The 20,218-nt window shown below is 37.2% G+C and overlaps 1 protein-coding gene across 2 annotated transcripts; it reads left to right on the top strand.

Annotated features, from left to right (window-relative positions):
- Positions 1 to 992: 992 nt before the first annotated feature.
- tlr3 (toll-like receptor 3) lies at positions 993 to 19,952 on the top strand. 2 transcript variants are annotated; one of them, XM_034035991.3, is made up of 5 exons: positions 993 to 1,191; positions 12,055 to 12,508; positions 13,846 to 14,037; positions 14,811 to 16,654; positions 17,897 to 19,952. In XM_034035991.3, the coding sequence occupies exons 2-5, from the start codon at positions 12,068 to 12,070 to the stop codon at positions 18,126 to 18,128; spliced, it is 2,709 nt and encodes a 902-aa protein (XP_033891882.3). In that variant the 5' UTR covers positions 993 to 1,191; positions 12,055 to 12,067; the 3' UTR covers positions 18,129 to 19,952. The 2 variants fall into 2 exon arrangements, with proteins under 2 accessions (XP_033891882.3, XP_033891883.3); XM_034035992.3 differs by lacking the exon at positions 993 to 1,191 and adding an exon at positions 1,961 to 2,068.
- Positions 19,953 to 20,218: the final 266 nt, after the last annotated feature.

Genomic DNA, 20,218 nt, shown 5'->3' with positions numbered 1-20,218 from the left:
CTTTATTTGGAATGCCAATTACTGTATTTACCACGATTAATGTCCTCGTTTATAAAACACCACAATCACTAAGTAACAGGGACGGACTGGGACTAAAACACGGCCCTGGACTTTGACCCAGACCGGCCCACCACAACCGTTCCACGGATACTCCACCGCCCCCGCCCCACCGACGCACGTACGTTCACACACCAGCCCCTAATACCACCACCTAGCTGCATCACTGCTATTGTTGTACATTAATGCAGTACTATTTTCAGAGTGCTACAGAACACACACACACACTCTGTACACTGTTATAAGAGTTCTACAGAACACATACTGAATTGTCATGATTGCCTCCTCTTGCGAACCTGCTCTCTATGAGCAGACATCTGACTGTCACTGAGCAGATTTTCAATATCTGCTTTGGAGGCCCTTAAAACATACGCCTCAGCACTACTTCTGTGCATGTTGCTGTTGAATTTAATTAATAAAAGGCGGCTGTGTTGTGTCAAGGACTGACTAATGTAAATAGTAGGGCTTCAAATGAACATTAACCTGTTGAATGTTATCTGAAAATGCAGATTTCCGCCTAAATAGACATACCAAAAAGTAATTATTTATCATGAGAGGGCCATACACAATAACTAGTAATGCTGCATACTCCAAGAAAGATTAAAATCTCACCTTTCTGGTAAAAATAGTTATAAATTGCTGAGGTGTACTCACTTTTGAGGACACAAGCTCAAGTACATAACAAAAATATGATGAAAATATGAAATATCATATATGGTGTAGTTCCTATTCAACAGAAGTTGAGGAATAGGGCTTGAAATGACTGATATGGCTGGCATGTACATTAATCAACAAACTGCCTGGCTGGAATCATGTTACTGGTACAGTTAGTTAGCCTAGTTAGCTAGCACAATATTGATGTTGTGGGGAATTCTCCCGGTGCTCCAGGTGGCCAGTCCGCTACTGCAGTAAGTAAAGTACAGGTCGTGCTCGTTCTATTTTCGTGACTCTGCCTGCCTTTCTGGTTAGTCCAGCTAGTACAGCACAGGTGTCACAATTTTCAAACTTTACTTACGACGCATGCCCAGACTATCTTACCCCTGACTAACAGCAGACAGCGCTTCTGTGAGCTACTTCCTAAACTGGTGGAAGCGAAGTTGTTCAGCATTGTTTTGGAGTTAATTTTAACAAAACGTAAGTACCGAGATATTGTTTGCAGGGACTGATTGACATTCTGTGCTAATTCCCCACAGGAAAATGGAAAATCGTGTGCTGACAAGGGAGGAGCCCTGATGGGCGAATGGCCTTTTCTCGTTCATAAACCTTTCTTTTGTTCTTGTATTATAAGTAATATAATTGTGAACTGATGACATTTCTGCCAATAGGTAAACACACAAGTTAATAACTGCCTCGTACTACGTGATGTATTCTATCTGTATTATGATGGGAGTGCATAGAAATAACCCCCTAGCCAATTGAAGATATAGTTGTTGTTTTTTTTAGTAACGTACAATCAGGAGTTTATGGAGAGCAAAAAATAAAAGGAAAAACATTTTAAGCCTATGCATTAACTGTCCCTAATAATAATACTATGGATACAGTCAAGGTTTTGGAGGCATATAGGCCCTAGTTATTGTTAAATACAAGTGGATGTTTAAAAAGGAAAGAAAAAAAAGAAGACGATAAAGTCGTTGCGTAGTATCTACAAGAATGCAGTTGTATTTCATTTTACAGTCATTGCCAACGTGACATTATTAATTATGGTGAAATAATCATTTTGTTAATGCTACAAAATGGACTCAACAAAATAATAAATAGGTTTGTTTATAGACACAAAAGCTTGCCCTACTTTTTTGTAACAAGTTTTGTACAGGCTTTATTTAATTTGATTTTACGGGGCGTGGGCGGGAGGCATGGGAGGGGCATTTGGACTTCGGCAAAGGGTTAGAGTATGTAAGTAGCACAACAATTCAACTTGCAGCAGTAGTAGAGTGTACTTTTAAGGCTATGTTGGAGTACATATTTTACGTAAACATCTACAGATTGAAATCACAGGACGTACTTGGGCGAGGTAAAGGAAACTTACCTTTGACTTTATTACAACTGTAGATATCATGCATTGAAAGTGTAGTGATCCCGTTTAATCAGTAACTCTAAATTGCTATTATACTGACCCAGTCAATGTACATTCTTACGGTATTGGAATTATCTTGAACCAGTGGGCTGTAGAACACTGAACTTTTTTTTTTTGGTGTTCACTTTTACATTTCTTTCCAGACTAACTCCAAATTGTGGGTTATCAAGTTTTTTTCAGTTCTTGAAGCTGATAAACTGTATACGTTTTAACTCTCGACTATACTGGACCATATGGCACCCTATTGTACTAGTACAGTAACTGCATCGGGGCAGACTAAAACGAATGACAAAATTGAATGCCCATTGACTACAATGAAGAAAGAAAAAAAATGCCCATTGAATATAATGGAGAAAATAATGCCCATTGAATATAATGAAAAAAAAGATGAATAAGGAATGACAGCTTGTATCTTAAAATCCCTAACGGAAATCTTAAAACCACTAATACCGTTTCTTACAGATAAACTAAAATAAAAAATAAAAGTAAAATGATATGGAATGACAGGCCAGAAATACCGAAAAACCAGTAAAATCACAGACAAATAAGGAATGACGGCATGTATCTTAAAATCCCTAATACCGTTTCTTTGTAACATTTGGATTACAATGTAACATTGCAAGTACCGCTTTAAAAACTATTATGCATTTTAATAAATTGATTACATCAGTTTAATAATTAAATGTATATATATTTTTTTACCTTATTTGTGTTGATTTGTACCAGTTGGGGGTCAAAGCAAAATAAAAATAAAAAGTTGTTTAAATCCATAACCAATCAGAGTAACAACCAATCAAGAGAAAAACTACGCAGGACATTTTAATAAAACGCGAAACAGCATCGCGTTTCTAAAACGCAGATGTAAAAGACATCATTTCCCTTTTTTATCCCTATCCAATAATTTTGTTTATATTACAAATTAGTTTTGTGCAGTGCAACGTGTAAAAATGGTTCCACTACTCCCTGCATCCTCTTTAAAAAACAAACCGATCAGCGGAGGTCCATTGTGGTGTACCAGCAGAACAGGGTTTTAGCTGTCAGAACAGAGGGCAGACAGCAAACGCTGTTGTTTAATTGAGAATCATCTAAAACATGACAATTTCAATGGAAGCTCCTGAGAATTATTAAGACTTTGATTTGGAAAGAGCACGAGTATTTTTTTTTTTTTAACTTCGGTGCTAAAAGAAAAATTAAATAGGCCTAACTTTTAACAGCAAAACTGTAAATAGTTATGATGTTGACAGCTACCCGCAGAGACATTGGTACATGGTCTACAACACTGATTTTTATGTTATTAATGGGGGGATTAAAAAAAAAATCGTTTTATGGTAAGCGTGTCTTTATGTCTATTTCTACTACCGGTACCGTTATTTATACTGTGTACCGTTTTGCATGTTAACTTCGTTAATCTGAAATAGTTACACTGGAAAAATAATATAACTATGTTGATGCAATATGTAAAAACGCAGGTGTTATGGTTGAAAACGCATATGCCTTTTATAAATGCTAGCGCGACCTCTGCATCTCTCATTAGTCACGCAAATTTGTTGTGTTACCGGAGTATCCCAAACATTGCTTTCTTTACTTTTCTTTCTTGCCGTCTTACTTTAGAAAATAATTGTCGCTCGCTCGATCATTATTTGTAATTCTAGCACAATTAATTTGCTCTGTAACTTTGAAGACTCCTGCACAGATCCAATCCCATCAGTAAACACTCACAGGGGGCGGGGCAGGGGGGTGAAGTTGAGCTCAATCGCATGCAGATTCAGTGAGTCAGACCTGAGGGGAGCAGAGAAGCTCTGCGCTTAATGCAAAAAATAACTGCCGATTCCAAATTTAATAAAAAAAAATAATTTTCCTTTGTTAAAACCCTTTACACAAAAAAGAAGCGCTGGCCTGATTATCGATAGTTTTCAAATGATACGATGCATCGCCTCAGCCTTACAGATTATCCTAAACTCCCGCATGTCTTCTGCTCCAGTCGCATAATTTAAGATTTAGATAATTTGATCAAACAGCACGGGGGTTTAAAGGATGACACAAAAGTTTTAAAAGATCATGTAAAGCAACTCATCAAAAGCGCTTCCTTGCCCTTTTTTCAAGAGCTGTATGACAATTTTTTTTTCTGGAATGGAGCATTCCATTCCAACAGTATTTTGACCGACAGATCAAGGATCCCATAGCACAGCGTGCTGCAAAATTTGTTACTGAGAAGTTTGCTGCCTTCTAGAACAACAAAGCCGCTACAAACAATATCAGTGAAAGCATGCACAAGGTCATAAAGCAGTAAACTGATTTTGTATCATTTTCTGGAAAGCAATGCAGCTCTAAACAAAGACATTGTGTTAATTCCATTCAACACTGATGTGTGGGGTCCTGGAAAGCACTGGTGTTTTGGTGTAGTAAGCTTTTCTACACATTAAATAGTAATTTTTAATTCTAAAAAAACAAAAAAACAAACAAAAAAAAAGAGCTCAGGCACAGGGGGAAGTATTTTTATTTATCGTTGCTGCCTGCTATCAGATAGGCAGTGCAACTTTCAGTAGAGGAGTAGAATGTGTTTCCGATGCTATGCAGCAAAACAATCCATATGACTGTGGGTTGTACACAATTTTGAACACATTTACAGTCATCGCAGGTGACAGATATGCATATGTAGTGCGTACGTCTGTTTGCAAATGCGTAGCAGTGATTATTTCAGAACACAAACACTGCAAGTGCAAAAGGCAGAATAAGACAGCTGCATATTCCTATTCAGATCTGCACAAAGCCCTCCTGGCAACAGATATGTGCATGCCTCTGAAAGAAAAAACACTTATGCACTACTTCTCTACACTTACAAACCATGAAACAGCAGATGGTCTACCTGCACAGTTTATGTTCTGGCAACTTTTCAGCTGTGGACTGTATGGTTATTTATTGCCAATGTAGGAAGTGGTACCATGGGGCTTACATTTCAACATACACCACAAAACTTCCCAAGTACTTCATTTGTGAGACATGCTTGTAAATCAAAATATTTGTGTTCGTGATTGTAAAATATGAGCTGTTATTCCTTAGTTATAGTTTTACTAGTTTTTTTTCACTGTCCCAAGCCTCATTCCAAGGAATGCAGCTGTCTTTCCGTTTCATTCCACTTTTATCGTGTACATTAGTTTATTTGTAAGAAACTGTATTAGGGGCTTTAAGATAAAAGCTGTCATTCCTTATTTACCTATGATTTTACTGGTTTTTCGGTATTAATTGGCCTGTTATTCCATGGAATACAGCTGTCATTCAACTTTTAGTTTGTATAATAGGTCTATGTAATGACTCAATGGGTTTTAAGATTTGTCTTTGGAATTTTAAGTTAAAAGCTGTCATTCTTTTTTTTCCTGTTATATTCAATGGGCATTCCTTTCTCCATTGTAGTCAATGGGCATTTTGTTTTGGTCTGTTCCCTTGTATCAGCTAGTACTCATATTGAACTGCTACATACCTTGCCGTATTCTACTACTGCTCCTAATTATAACTAATCACTCTATCATGTACTTGATTCTACTCTTGGATGTCCATATTCACGTTTTTGGTAACTGCTCTTAGTCGAACTCGATCTTAAATGTAATTATTTACTGTATTCTTTACTTTGCTCTTATTTGAATATGATCTTATTTTCTACTGATTTTATTGTACTGTAGTGACCCAGTCAGTTCAGGTCGGCAGGACTTTTTGTTTTGTCTCATTTGTCTTGTTTCGTCCGTGATCCTATAATTATAATAATGCCGTACCAAATTTCCTGTAGAGTTTCATAGAGCTATATGCCTAGTTGTCAAAAGAGATATTTTAACCAGACACACACGTCTATTATTGAAAGGTTCACAAATTAAGTCTGAACTATCTGAAAGAACAGATCAAGCCTTGGGTATTCTATATAACGTGTTTATAAATCAATATACAAAATTTACATAAAATCTGCAATTTTGACAGTATATGTTAATTGTAGCATGTCATTATGTACTGTGAGATCCTTGTCACCTCCCAATAAAGACAACACAGCTCAACACAATTTAAGACCACATTTGTATTAGATTAAATACAATTAAGTTAACATAAACCTTAAAACTCAACTATATACAGAAACACAGCTATTGTTTTACCATATTCCAGTGAAGCAGCTTCAGCTGTGTATTTCAGCTGCCTCGTTTCACCACCTTTGGAGTGCAGTATGGTCTGAGATCACTTATTGTGCATGGCACTGATACTGCTGTACTAGAGGAGGCAGTGATATCATTTTCCTCTACTCAAGGCCTAGCTGTCATGCCAAGTATGCATGCTGTTGTATTAACCACATACTTATCTTCAATCGTGCATAAGGTCCATGAAATTGCAGGCTAGGGGATAGAATGGTACTGCACCAACTAATGATATTAAATAAATGTAACGTTTTCATGGGTGAAAGTGCTGTGTCAAAATGGCCTCTCCCAGGCCCATTCCTATGATTCGTGTAGAAATGCCAATCTGTGTGTATTCAAAATGCAACATTTAGCAAAATCCAATGTACAATGCATAGGCATATACTATTGATATGCGATATTTCTATAGCTTTATTCTAATATATTTTACATTAATCTATATATGACCTCCAAAAATATTGGGACATATTTAAATGTTTACCTCAGGAGCCAACACTTTAAAACTTCAAATCTGTGTCTGGGTCTGCATTTAAAGGGACAAATGAAAACAAACACCTAGCTCTAACTAACAAAACACAGGAACCTAAACTATAAAACAGGACAGCTAAGCTGTTTACCTGTTAAACAAAACCAAACAGACAGTTTCTTCACAATAAACAAACAATTAAACAAATATGTTTCTGGCAGGCAGGATTTTAACCACCTTCCTACCTTATCACACATCCTTCCCCTACTTTTTTTTTCTTAAAAAAAAAAAAAAAAAAAGGCCACTCGACGGCCACTCCCAACCTCATACTTTTGAAGAATGTCCCATTTCAGCACAATAACAGGGAATGACGCTCTTGTCTCTGAAAATAAGTATTAAGTTTTGTTTATTTAAGGAACAGGTGTAGAAGAGTATTATGAGTGAGTGAACATATTGAAAATACCCTACCTGCCATCTCCTGAGAATAGTGGTATCTAAAATGTTCAGCCCCTTATATTTAACTTTGAAGCTCTTTACCTTTGATTGGTGGCCTTTCTGGGCCGTGTCTAAATGTCTAGGTGCCAAGTAAATACGCCTGCAGGAATCCATACATTCTATATAATCACTACATAACAAAAAGCCTCAAACCAACACGCTGGCATATGTGAGAAGTACTGAGAATTTGTTGTTAGCCTATACACTTGCATTAATGGTATTACTGTAAATTAAGTATGAGACAATGCATCAATAATGAACCTAAACGAAACTGAATAATAAAACTGTGAAATCATAATATAGCCTAAAAGCAGCATGCGAGTGGTCCTAAGGACCACTGAGCAGTACACAGTGCTTGGCAACTGCTGCAGTGGTCCAGAGCCCATTATTATTAGATATAAACACTTGCATTAATTATATCACTGTAAAGTAAGTATGAGAAAATGAAACAATAATTAGCCATAAAGAAAATTAATAATTCAGCTGTGAAATCAGAATGTAACAGCGGCAGCAAGTGGTCCTGACACCTTTGATGGAGTGGTCCCTGTGGTCTGTACCACTGTGACGTCACAGCGCTGAGTGGTCCCTGTGGTCCGCACCACTGTGACATCACAGCGCTGAGTGGTCCCTGTGGTCTGTACCACTGTGACGTCACAATGCTGAGTGGTCCCTGTGGTCAGTGCCACTGTGACGTCACAGCGCTAAGTGGTCCCTGTGGTCCGCGCCACTGTGACGTCACAGCGCTGAGTGGTCCCTGTGGTCAGTGCCACTGTGACGTCACAATGCTGAGTGGTCCCTGTGGTCAGTGCCACTGTGACGTCACAGCGCTAAGTGGTCCCTGTGGTCCGCGCCACTGTGACGTCACAGCGCTGAGTGGTCCCTGTGGTCAGTGCCACTGTGACGTCACAATGCTGAGTGGTCCCTGTGGTCAGTGCCACTGTGACGTCACAGCGCTAAGTGGTCCCTGTGGTCCGCGCCACTGTGACGTCACAGCGCTGAGTGGTCCCTGTGGTCCGCGCCACTGTGACGTCACAGTGCTGAGTGGTCCCTGTGGTCCAGTAAAAGTTTTACTGTAAAAGTTATATATTTAATCACATGCAGATCAATACAATGTAAAGCATTATTCAAATGCTGGGGGCACAGTAGAATGTACAGACCAGTACTAAACCGTACGTTTGTAATAAGTAATAAGATTTGTAATAAATAATAAGATTGTGGAAATCCTTTAAGCAACTAATGTACCGTATAACAGGCAATTTTGGCTGGTATTAAATTTGCAGATTTCCTACCTTGGTAGATTTTGACGGTTTTTGAATTGGCACTTTGCACGTTCACAAAGAAGAATGCCACACAGTTTTGTATTTCTACTTTTAATTTCAAAAACATTCCAACACATGTTTACTTAATGAAATGTTTCTGCTAAAACAGTATCTCATTTACAGTAACTAGATATATATAGCATCTACAATGTCACTGCAGCAACTTGGACAACAAAGAAGGCCTTCTAAAAATTAGTTACAATATTTATCGTTCTTATATGGCCCTTCAATTTTAAGGTATCAATAATTGGAAAGGATTTAAAACGTAGCTCTGGTTCACTAACATAACACAGTGGAAAGATCACAGTATCATTTGTAGGACAATATTGCCACATGTGAAAACTTTAACAATAAAGAATAAACTAAAATGCTTTAAATTTAAAACTGGTTAATAGACTAGCTTCTTTATTTTAACATATTGTTTAGGGCCTTTGCGATGGGTGTCTTAATGGTAGTATCTACACCAGGGGTCTCCAACCTTTTTACTATGAAGAGCTACTTATGATTTGCAAAAACATTTGTGAGCCCCTCCTCAAAGAACTCCAAGCTAAAAATAAAGAAAAATTGTATTCTTACATAGATTTCAACGTGAGACTTGACACTGCATGCTTTCTACCAGTCCAGCATAATCTGTCTCGTAATTAGAAAGCGCAACCCTGATGGAGTCATTCAGATGCTCGTCACTCAGGCGGGTTCGAAGTTTTGATTTGATAAAGTTCATGTCGGAAGAGGCAGATTCACATAGATAAGTGGAACCAAATAAAGACGCCACTTTCATTGCTGCTGTGCAGAGATTTATGTGCTTGTCCTTGTCCACTAAAGTCCAGAAGTCAGACACTGGGTATCTTGCTTTCAACTGAATATCGTTTTGAAGATTAAGAATGTCCATTTCCAGTTCAACACAATCCAGATTAAACAATGACCCCACTTGTTCAGAAATGTCACTTGCATCCACGTCCATATAAAGGGATTTGAGGCAAACATTACACAAGGTTCTAGCTGCTTAAAATCATGAACTCTGTCATTAAATTCTTGCCTAAGTCTGGTCAAGTGATCGCAGTATTTACTGGGGTCCAAAAGTTCTGCAACTTACAACTTTCTTGGAGTCATTTTTGGAAATTAACCTGTAAGGTACACACAAATAACAAGATAGTCTGAAACATACAATGTAGGTTTCATTTGATTCTTAGTAGCTTATTGATCCCAGAATCTCATCAAGCAGCTTCTTAAATGATCCCAGGGTGTCAGCTTCAACAACATTACAGGGGAGTTGGTTCCAGACCCTCACAATTCTCTGTAAAAAAGTGCCTCCTATTTTCTGTTCTGAATGCCCCTCTATCTAATCTCCATTTGTGACCCCTGGTCCTTGTTTCTTTTTTCAGGTCGAAAAAGTCCCTTGGATTGACATTGTCAATACCTTTTAGAATTTTGAATGCTTGAATCAGATCGCTGCGTAGTCTTCTTTGTTCAAGACTGAATAGATTCAATTCTTTAAGCCTGTCTGCATATGTCATGCCTTTTAAACCCAGAATAATTCTGGTCGCTCTTCTTTGCACTCTTTCTAGATCAGCAATATCCTTTTTGAAGCGAGGTGACCAGAACTGCACACAATATTCTAGATGAGGACTTACAAATGCATTGTAAAGTTTTAACATTACTTCCCTTGATTTAAATTCAACACTTTTCACTATATATCCGAGCATCTTGTTGGCCTTTTTTTATAGCTTCCCCACATTGCCTAGATGAAGACATTTCTGAGTCAACATAAACTCCTAGGTCTTTTTCATAGATTCCTTCTTCAATTTCAGTATCTCCCATATGATATTTGTAATGCACATTTTTATTGCATGCAGTACCTTACACTTTTCTCTATTAAATGTTCTGAATGCTGTCTAGATCATTTCGAATGACCTTTGCTGCTGCAACAGTGTTTGCCACTCCTATTTTTGTGTCATCTGCAAATTTAACAAGTTTGATTAGTATACCAGAATCTAAGCCATTAATGTAGGTTAGGAAGAGCATTTTGTTTAACATTTGTGCATACAAGACCAACAGTTATGTATTCCAAATGTTTTGTATTAAATAGCCCCTTTCGGACAGAAAATGGCAATGCTTTTTTCATAAAAAAAACATCAAGTGATAAGAATAAGCAATACAATTAGACAACCATTTCTTATTTACAAAAAAATTCTCGTCTTGATTATCTATACATTCCATATGAAATCAATAAAAAAAACTGCCATTTTTCACTTGACCTCCCCTGATTTTGATCAACTTTTGCACATATTGTCTTTGGAAGAAATGGTTACACTGTGAATTGTAGGCCTGAGTGACCTCCCATTCATGAGATACAGGTCATCAAAGATTGACCCGATTTGGACACCCACCCTACCTTTACATGGTCATAACTTCTTCCAGTATTGACATAGAAAGCTGGTGTCAGTTTAAAGCTCACAAATTGGACTATCTATTCATTATATCAAAATTGATGTGAAATACAAGATAAAGTTGTGTGAATCTGTGACCTTTGGCCTCACCCAGGCACAAATTGAAACTTGCAGGAAATGTAGATAAGGGTATAGGCTACAATCTATTAAACACTGACGAAAATCCAAGGAATGAGAAGATAGTGCTATTTGAGAGCTTTTAATTGACACCTTTCTGTCTCAATTATGGAACAAATTATGACCATGAAAAGGTTGGGTGTGTGGTCCAAAATGGGTCAGCTTTGATGAGCTCTGTCTCATAAACATGATTTCACTCAGGCCTAAAACTGACACTGTAACCACTTCTGCCAAAGGCAAAAATAAATTTTTTAAAACAAATCCAAGGAGGTCAAGGTTTTTGGTTGATTTCATATGGAATGACCCGATAAGGACAGCAGCGAATCTTATCATTCATTGCTTGATGTTATTGATGGATTTCACTGACACACCCGTATTACTGATGCTGAACTTAATAGAACATAATTTTAAGATTTAGGGAATTGTTAAAATATATAAATATATAAATCAGACATCAGTAACATTTACTAACAGTGAACGTTGTACAGGGCCCATCATCTGAAATTTCGTTCAAAAGGATTACTTGAATCACATACTCAATAAAAAAAATACTAACATAAAATATTTCACTCTGAAACCCACATTTCAGTTCTCTAAGCAGCAAACCACATCCTTCCCACTACAAGTATTTGTTCCGATTTGCAGATGGACATAAAATGAGGAAACGTTTACATTTGTTGTTCTGCATATGTTCTTTGTTTAATAAGAACCTGATGGCTTGTGCACAGTTTGAAATGTAATAAAAATGTAATAAAAAGAAAAAATCTAGAGGTTCAGAAATCTTTGTATATTAGGTGCATATACAGTACTCTATCGACAGATATTATGCAACCAATATACAAAGTGCATTCTTTTCATCTCATCTAACTGAGCTAATGTTTTAAATGCCTTTAATTGTATTTTTCAGAGATCCTGAAACCATGAACATCTGTTTTTGCGTGTTCAGTTTGTGTGTGGGACTTTTAACCCCCTGCCTTAGCTATGTGGAATACAAGAAGACGGAGTGTGAGGTTAAAGATCAGATTGCAGACTGTAGTCACCTGAAGCTCAAGGAAGTTCCTTCATATCTTCCTGACAATATAACCGTCCTGGACGTGTCACATAACCAGCTGAGAGAGTTGCCCACTTCTGTTATGTCACAATACAAGCAGCTTGTTTATCTTAATGCAGGGTTTAACTCAATCAAGAAAATACAGCAAGGCTTGTGCCAGACACTGCCACTCCTCCAGGAATTGAATTTGGAGCACAATGAAGTGTATGAGTTGTCTGAGAAAGACTTTACTTACTGCTCTAACCTCAGTGAACTGAACCTATCATCCAACAAGATCAAAATCAAAGGAGATCCTTTTGGAAGCCTAGAGGTAGGAATTTCTAATCCGCTAATAGGTTTTTTTTTTAAGCTCACAGTCATGTTCAATTTTACACTCAAATAAGAATTCCTTGGTGTCTGTTTACAACTGCTGTTTAGCCTGTGCAAAGTATCAGAAAAAAAACCTCTTCAGAGGTTTTGAGACATAAGCTTCCTTTGTAATATAATATGCAGATTAACATTTGAGCTGTGCAGAAAGCTGTATTGTTTTGCATTTCACCACTAGATGTCACTTTCACTGCAGTAAAAATCCCAGACAAAACAGGACAGGATAATTCTATCCCCTGCATGTATTTACTTTTCCATTAGACATCTGACTATGGCTATGAATATTACTGATCTAAATTTATAAATGTTATAATAGGTTTAATGAGGAGATGTTGACCACAACACATCAGTACAAGAAGTAAATGCATTTCTTATTCCCTGGGGGCAAATACACCTTATAGGTATAGCTAAGTCCTTAACACATATTCCGTAGCGTTAGTATTATGGTTTAATAGAGATTTTTAAAAACACTATTTATTCTAAAGCCCCTTTCACACTGTCACTTCTACCCGGGTCCAGCGACCCACCTCAGGAAGTGTGTTGACACGGCTTGACCTGGGTTGAGCGAGACAAAATGCCGATGAAATAACAAACCGCCATGCCTGTGTGAAAGTTTCACTTCCACAAGGAATATTTTTGTTTAGTCTGTTTAGCCATATTTGTTGCTTGAGACACACCGTGAGCCAGATTGCAGCAGGGATGAAGAAACATTTGCTCTAATCAACATTTGGGCCGACGGCTCAATCTAGAGAAGCTTGGATGGAAGCGTCTGTAACAAGCTGCTTCCCGGTGTATTGGTACACGTATTGTTTAGTTGAGTCTGTCACCCAGGTCAACCATGCTTGGTAGAGCATGCCAGTGTGAAAGGGGCTTTACAATGTGTATATTAGCACTTTCCTTCAAATAGAACATTCATACAAGTTTTGTGAATAGTCTGAACTATCTAGTGACATGTTATGATATGCTGTTCTACAGTACATGGTTATCATTCTACTGAGACCTGTAATGTGTTATTGATATTCTTATTGGGGTATTATAGTATATTGCTAACATATCATACATGCTAACAGTCCCTTCGTGCAGCTGACACTGACTTATACAAAGCGAAGAACGCTTCATTATGTCTATTTTTACTGTCATAATGGTCGTGTCGAGTTGGGGGCGATACATCTATTATATGATAATGAGAGTTTTTTGCGTATATACATTTTTGAGGAGATTCTGAAGATGCAGTAATTTACTTGTTATACATATATTTTTTATTTGTTTACTTTTTTGTAGAATTTGAGAAAATTGGATGTGTCTCGCAATGACCTGACAACTGCTAACCTGGGAACCCATCCACAACTGCAGAACCTTCAAGAACTTATCCTGTCAGGAAATAAAATATCTGTGCTTAAGAAAGATGAGTTTTCCTGTCTGAGCAACACCTCACTGAAACTGCTGGAACTGTCTTCCCTTCCATTGAAACAGGTATGTCTGCTGTTGTAATACATGAATAAACACACCATTGAGCAGTTTACCATAAGTATTGTAACATCATTCAAGTTAATTCTTAGTTAATGTGGTGAAAGGAATAACATTATATAGAAAGTACATACACTATGTGCCGAGTTAAAACTGCTGAACAATGTGTTTTTTTTTTTTTGCTATCTATTTTAATTTACTAACAAATAAAGTAGTTTTTGAAAAAATAGACTATTCAGTTAAAAACCAAACAGGAAGCAATTGGCAAACCTAATCGACAAGGAGATCTTGGTTAGTGTGCCTTGCAAGCTACTGGGCTGTTTTTAAAAAGCTTTTACCTTCAAAAGGAGAAAAATACACATTTGAATGTTACCAACTACAAGTGAACAACAACAGATATTGAATTTAAAGCACTTTAGGGTTGGTTACAGGTAGGCAATTGATTTCTCATTTTGTAATTTATAAGATTATGGTTTTTTTAGTTTTTTTTTACTGTGAACTTGACCATTCACAAAGACCTGTATCAACAGACATTTCACCTCAAACGGATTATCATTGTATCATGTATAATTTAGAGCAGGGATTGAGAACTGTTGGTAAAGGGCTATCCCACTCCTTTATTTTATACCTAAATGATTAGAACCTTTGGTGTTTCATAATTAAAACATTTAGAGAACAGAACTGGAAAGGCTTAGGTTGTCTACCCCTGATTTAGTGGCTTGATGACTTAACCATTTTATTGATTTCCTCAAGACTTAAATTCTTCTCCCTTTCTTTAGTTTGAGCCAGGATGCTTCCACTCCATTGGGCAACTGTATGGGCTAGTAATGGATCACACCAAACTTGATTCTGTTTTAGCAGAGAAACTCTGTAATGAGCTGTCAGGAACTGCTCTCCGCAACCTTTCACTGCAGGGCACAACTCTTTCAAAAATACTTAGCAGCACCTTTAAAGGACTTAAAGCAACTAACCTTACAGCTCTGGATCTTTCCAAAAATGGATTGTCTATTATAAATGACGGTTCATTTCAGTGGCTTCAGAAATTAGAATATTTATCCCTTGAGGAGAACAGCATTGCACATTTAACCAAAAACACATTTGCAAACTTGACAACCCTAAACTTCTTAAATCTTAAGAAAGCCTTGACAAAACATAAAACAACACCCATACTTGATGATTTCTCCTTTCAGTGGTTTATAAACCTGGAACATCTGCTAATGGACGGAAACGTTTTCAGAGGCATTACAGAGGAAACTTTCACTGGTTTAAAAAGCCTTAAATATTTGAGTTTGAGCAGCTGTTCCATGAATATGAAAACCATTACCAATAAAACACTCTACTCTCTGGCCCAGTCACCTCTCGTGTTCCTTAACCTGACAGGAATTGGAATCTCAAAACTCGAGAACGGAGCCTTCACATGGTTCAGAAATTTAAGTAAGCTATACATGGGCCATAATGCGATCATTCAAACTTTAACTGGAGAAGAATTTAGAGGGCTCAGCAGTATTGAAGAGATTTTCCTGTCTTACAACCAAAAAATCACCTTGTCGTCTTCATCTTTTATCCATACCCCTACTCTAAGAACTCTAATGCTTGGACGCACACTGTCTGGAACTCTGGATTTGAGTCCTTCACCGTTTCAGCCCCTCCAGAACCTTACAGTGCTTGACCTCAGCAACAACAACATAGCTAACATTAATGAGGCTCTGTTCAGTGGACTCCAGCACTTGAAAATCTTGAAGTTGCAGCACAATAACTTAGCCCGCCTTTGGAAAAATGGTAACCCTGGGGGTCCACTGCTATTCCTCAAAGGTTTAGTTAGCCTTCGGATACTTCAACTGGACTCTAATGGTTTGGATGAGATCCCCGTTGATGCATTTAGAGGACTCTATAAGCTGGTTCAACTTGATTTAGGTCCAAATAACCTAAATGTTCTTCCAAAGTTCATTTTTGATGACCTTACGTCTCTCCGGGTGCTTAACCTTCAAAAAAATCTCATTACCTCAGTGGAAAACGGTGTGTTTGAGACCGTCTTCAAAAACTTGCAGACTCTGTATTTGGGGAAGAATCCTTTCGACTGCACATGTGAAAGTATGTTTTGGTTTGTGAATTGGCTAAATAAGACCAATACCAGTGTTCCCAGATTGAATTCACAATATGTTTGTAACACCCCACCTTCTTTCTACAACTCCTCTGTCAGCCTGTTTGACACATCCCCCTGTAAGGACCTTGCACCATTTAAAAGTCTGTTTATATTCAGCGCTAGCTTTTTACTTGTATTCCTGGTTTGTGTCATTTTCATTCGTTTCCAAGGATGGAGAATAGAGTTCTTTTGGAATGTGTCTGTGAGTCGTATCCTTGGATACACAGAAGTCGATATAGGGGAAAATAGATTTGAATATGATGCATACATAATTTGTGCCCCTACTGATGTGGACTTGGTAGAGAGGAACTTCTCACCCTTGGAAAATATTGACCAGGGAGGGTATCAGTTTTTCTATGAGGAGCGGGACTTTGCAGCTGGCGTATCAAAATTGGATGCTGTTGTCGGGGGTATGAGCAGGAGCAGAAAAATAATATTTGTTGTAACTGAAGCTCTATTAAAGGATCCTTGGTGCAGAAGGTAAGAGAGTTGTTATCCCCTAATGTTTAATTTGTGGTTATTGGGACTCTTAAAATAATGCAGATACCCTATGGTGATCACACCTACTGAGAGGGGTAATAAGATGCAGTTTAGCTAAGTGCCTTCACCTTGGGGCAAGAAAGCATTTGTAGTTAGGATTTGTACATACTTATAGCTTATACACATTTAATTACAAATGTAAATTGTTAATGCAACAAAAATAGCCAAAATGATGCAAATTAAAAACCAAACATTCATATTTATAACCAAATTTATGAACTAAAATTAAAAAACAAACAAAAAAAAAAACTGCATTTCTAATCAACATATAATCCAAAGACCAACATATGGATGTCCTGCAAAATCCTGCATCTGAGAAATGCAAATGGTTTAATAACCTTCATGTTTAGCTCCCTACTGAACCTTATACACATCAGTTATTTAAAAGTCTGTTTGAGGGATTAAATAAAGTCTGATATGCATGGAATGGACTGTTCTGGAAACCAACAGCATTGTACTGTATTTCATGAATTTGCTAAAGACATGCCAATTCTCACTTCCTGTAAGTGATTCTCACTCATTTTAGAAGCCTATGAAACCTTAAAAAAAAAAAATCTAAGAATACTGGCACCATCTCTTGAGGGGCCAGAACCAACCCTTGTAATTAAAACAGCACCAGCATATAATTTATTTATATTAATGACAAGGAGAGGTCTGGAGAGATTACATTTCAGGAATGTCAGTTTTAAAATATAGATGACTCTTTAGGCCCTATTGAAAAAGCTTTAACTCATGAAAAACGTTTAGTATTCATGACAGTTCTATAGCAGTTTCATGAAGATACATCTTTGTTTGATCCATGAAAAGAAACTTTTAAAAACATGTGTGGTGGGTGTTACATATAGAACAACAGACTGGCTGCAGTGAATTACAAGGTTATAATTGCATCAAAGGGTTCGCACTTGTGGGTTATGATGAATTCACCAGATCCTTGAGATGCAATTATAACCTATGTAATTAAATTCACTTACGTTTTTGTTTTCTTGGTTTCCGATGAATAATTCTGTGGTGTAGGAATTTTAGAAAGGGACGACATTTTCAGTGCTTGAAATTTTTTAAATAAAAACTGCAGTTGGCAGTTTAAAAGACCAAGAAAAAATGCTTAAATGGGACTGTTTGATGTAACAATAGAAGATGAACTGCATTCAGATAAATAATCATCTTCTGTGTTGCTTTTCCCAGGTTCAAGGTGCACCATGCGATACATCAAGTCATTGAACAGAGCCGGGACTCCATTGTTCTAATCTTTCTAGAGGACATCCCAGATTACAAATTATACCAATCCCTTTTCCTTCGGAGAGGAATGATCAAATCATGCTGTATTTTGCACTGGCCAGTACAGAGGGATCGTGTAAAAGCTTTTCGTCAGAAAATGAAGGTGGCGTTGGGTTCAAGTAACAGAATGCAACAGTAATATTTTCACGCTGCCTTCCAAAAAAAAAAAAAAAAATGTCAGTTTGACAGTTTTAATTCAATATATTATGTACATTCAAGTGTAGTTCTGCATTTGTCAATTCAAAAATCTTATCCTTGGTGTAATAGGTTTTAGTACAAAGACCATTGGAGGAGGGTTTTTTTTTTGTTTTTTTTTTGAGAGTTTGATCCAGGATCTTGTACTCTGCAACCTTAAACACTGGTTTGTGGTGCGAAGAGAAAAGGAAGGATAAATAACTTTAGTTAACAGACTGTACACCAATTTAGTAATATAAGCCTGATTAGTGGGCATTATCCATTGATAGCTGAAGTTGCTTACAACATGCAATCGATATATTATACAGGAAATCCATTATTACAGTATATTTTTTAGGTAGATTACAAGAATAATGTTTCTTGATCTAGCGTTATTAAATAAAACACGGGAGAATTTGTTAAATAAGTCCAGTATCCCGCAACATTGCACATTTCAACCATAAATTGCACTGTTAGTGTGGAAAAAGTTTATACCTGATTTTCTTTTACTTTAATTTGTTGCACCAACAAAATAGAGAGTCAGATGATAAAATAAAGGAAAAAAAAAATTGTACAGAAGTTTTGCACTATTAGTGTTTGTTAATTTTGTGATATTTGGGGCCTTGAAATGAATATTATTTAAAATTTAAAATTTTATGTATGGAACTTCATTTTTTCTTTTATTCGAATAGTTTATTTCATTGTCCTTACTCTTGTTTTTTGTTGTTTCGAAACAAAAGTATGTTGAGAATAGCTAAATGATTGATTTATTTTGAATTGTTAATTTTGAAAAATGCAATATGTTATGTAGCTTGTAGGGGGAATTTTTTTAAAAAAAAATACAGTATCCACCACTTACACCGTACAGGGTTATTTCGGGAAGCCGTTTATATCGGACAAGTAGCGTTTGCCATTTGCCATTCACATAGATTTAAATAACAAAGGCATCAATTACACTGTGTTAAGCACATCGTATATTTCGGGCAAACTCAGCTGTTTGGACCTCTGTGCCATTCACTTAGATTTAAATAACAAACTCCCTGCTTATTACTGTACTAATCGCTCTTACTAATCCACCAATCAGCTGTTTTCACCTCGTTCCCTCACCATTCACGTATATTTCAATACAAAAGGCAGCACTTTACTGTAGTAAAAGCTTGACAAATCGATCAGTCAGCTGTTTGCACCTCGTTACTGAGCGATTACCCCTGTACTGTACCTTGGCTATTTAGTCGGGTTTACAGTTTGAAAAAACAGCACTGACTGTAACAGCAGGCATGGCTGGAAAGAGAAAAGCGATGGGCATCCGCACGAAAATTCAGTGTAAATAAAATGTCTTAGATACTGTGTGCTTGCTAAAGCATGCTTGCAACTGTGTCGGTTAGAAAACAATGCAGTGTTGCTTCAAAAATGCTGGGGTTTCTGTAGTTGAGGAGGAGAGTGCTGATGAAAATACAATCGAAACTGAAACTCTGACAACACCAGAGGGGATGCTAGAGGAAGAATTCTCCGGTGTGTCACCTCAGCGACCAGGACGGTCTTGCCTGAAACAGACACCGATGACGTAAGCATGGTGCTGCGCTTGTAACACTGCTAATATGGAGCAGCATCTGGATATAGAGCCGAACTGGGATTTTTTAGAAAACACCTACAAGGTTTGCCGTCCATTTCTGCACTTGCATTACTTTTTTGCACTTGCTTTTTATTATATTCATAGGTTAATACATATTTTTTTATTGGTGTAATGAGTGTCTTAATAAAGATTTTAACTGCAAACACACTTGTTTGTTTTGATTATTGTACTGGTGATTGGGGGACATTTTGAAGGTCCGGTTATTGTGTGGGAGTATGTACCGTCCATCGCCTACACTGAGGGTGAACACAAACGTGCCCGTTCAAAGCAGTGGTGACTGCTATATATATAAATTTTCAGAGCAGAGCAAAACTGTTTGAACAGCGTAAGAAGCTGTTCAAACTTTTATACAGATTAATGGCTTTGTCTTTACACTAACTTGGGTATATGGCCCTGTGTCTATGCTTAAAATTAAATAGCTT

The sequence above is a fragment of the Acipenser ruthenus genome, chromosome 1, assembly GCF_902713425.1.
Source record: "Acipenser ruthenus chromosome 1, fAciRut3.2 maternal haplotype, whole genome shotgun sequence".
In the NCBI taxonomy this organism is placed as follows: Eukaryota; Metazoa; Chordata; class Actinopteri; order Acipenseriformes; family Acipenseridae; genus Acipenser; species Acipenser ruthenus.
Note: the sequence above shows the minus strand (reverse complement) of the source record. Positions and strands in the feature narration are given on the sequence as shown.

Bases quoted from the DNA above. Each gene is read 5' to 3' on its own strand.
- tlr3 (XM_034035991.3), top strand. From the start codon at position 12,068: ATGAACATCTGTTTTTGCGTGTTCAGTTTGTGTGTGGGACTTTTAACC. The intron at 12,509-13,845 runs GTAGGAATTTCT...ACTTTTTTGTAG, and splicing joins ATCCTTTTGGAAGCCTAGAG to AATTTGAGAAAATTGGATGT. The intron at 14,038-14,810 runs GTATGTCTGCTG...CCCTTTCTTTAG, and splicing joins CTTCCCTTCCATTGAAACAG to TTTGAGCCAGGATGCTTCCA.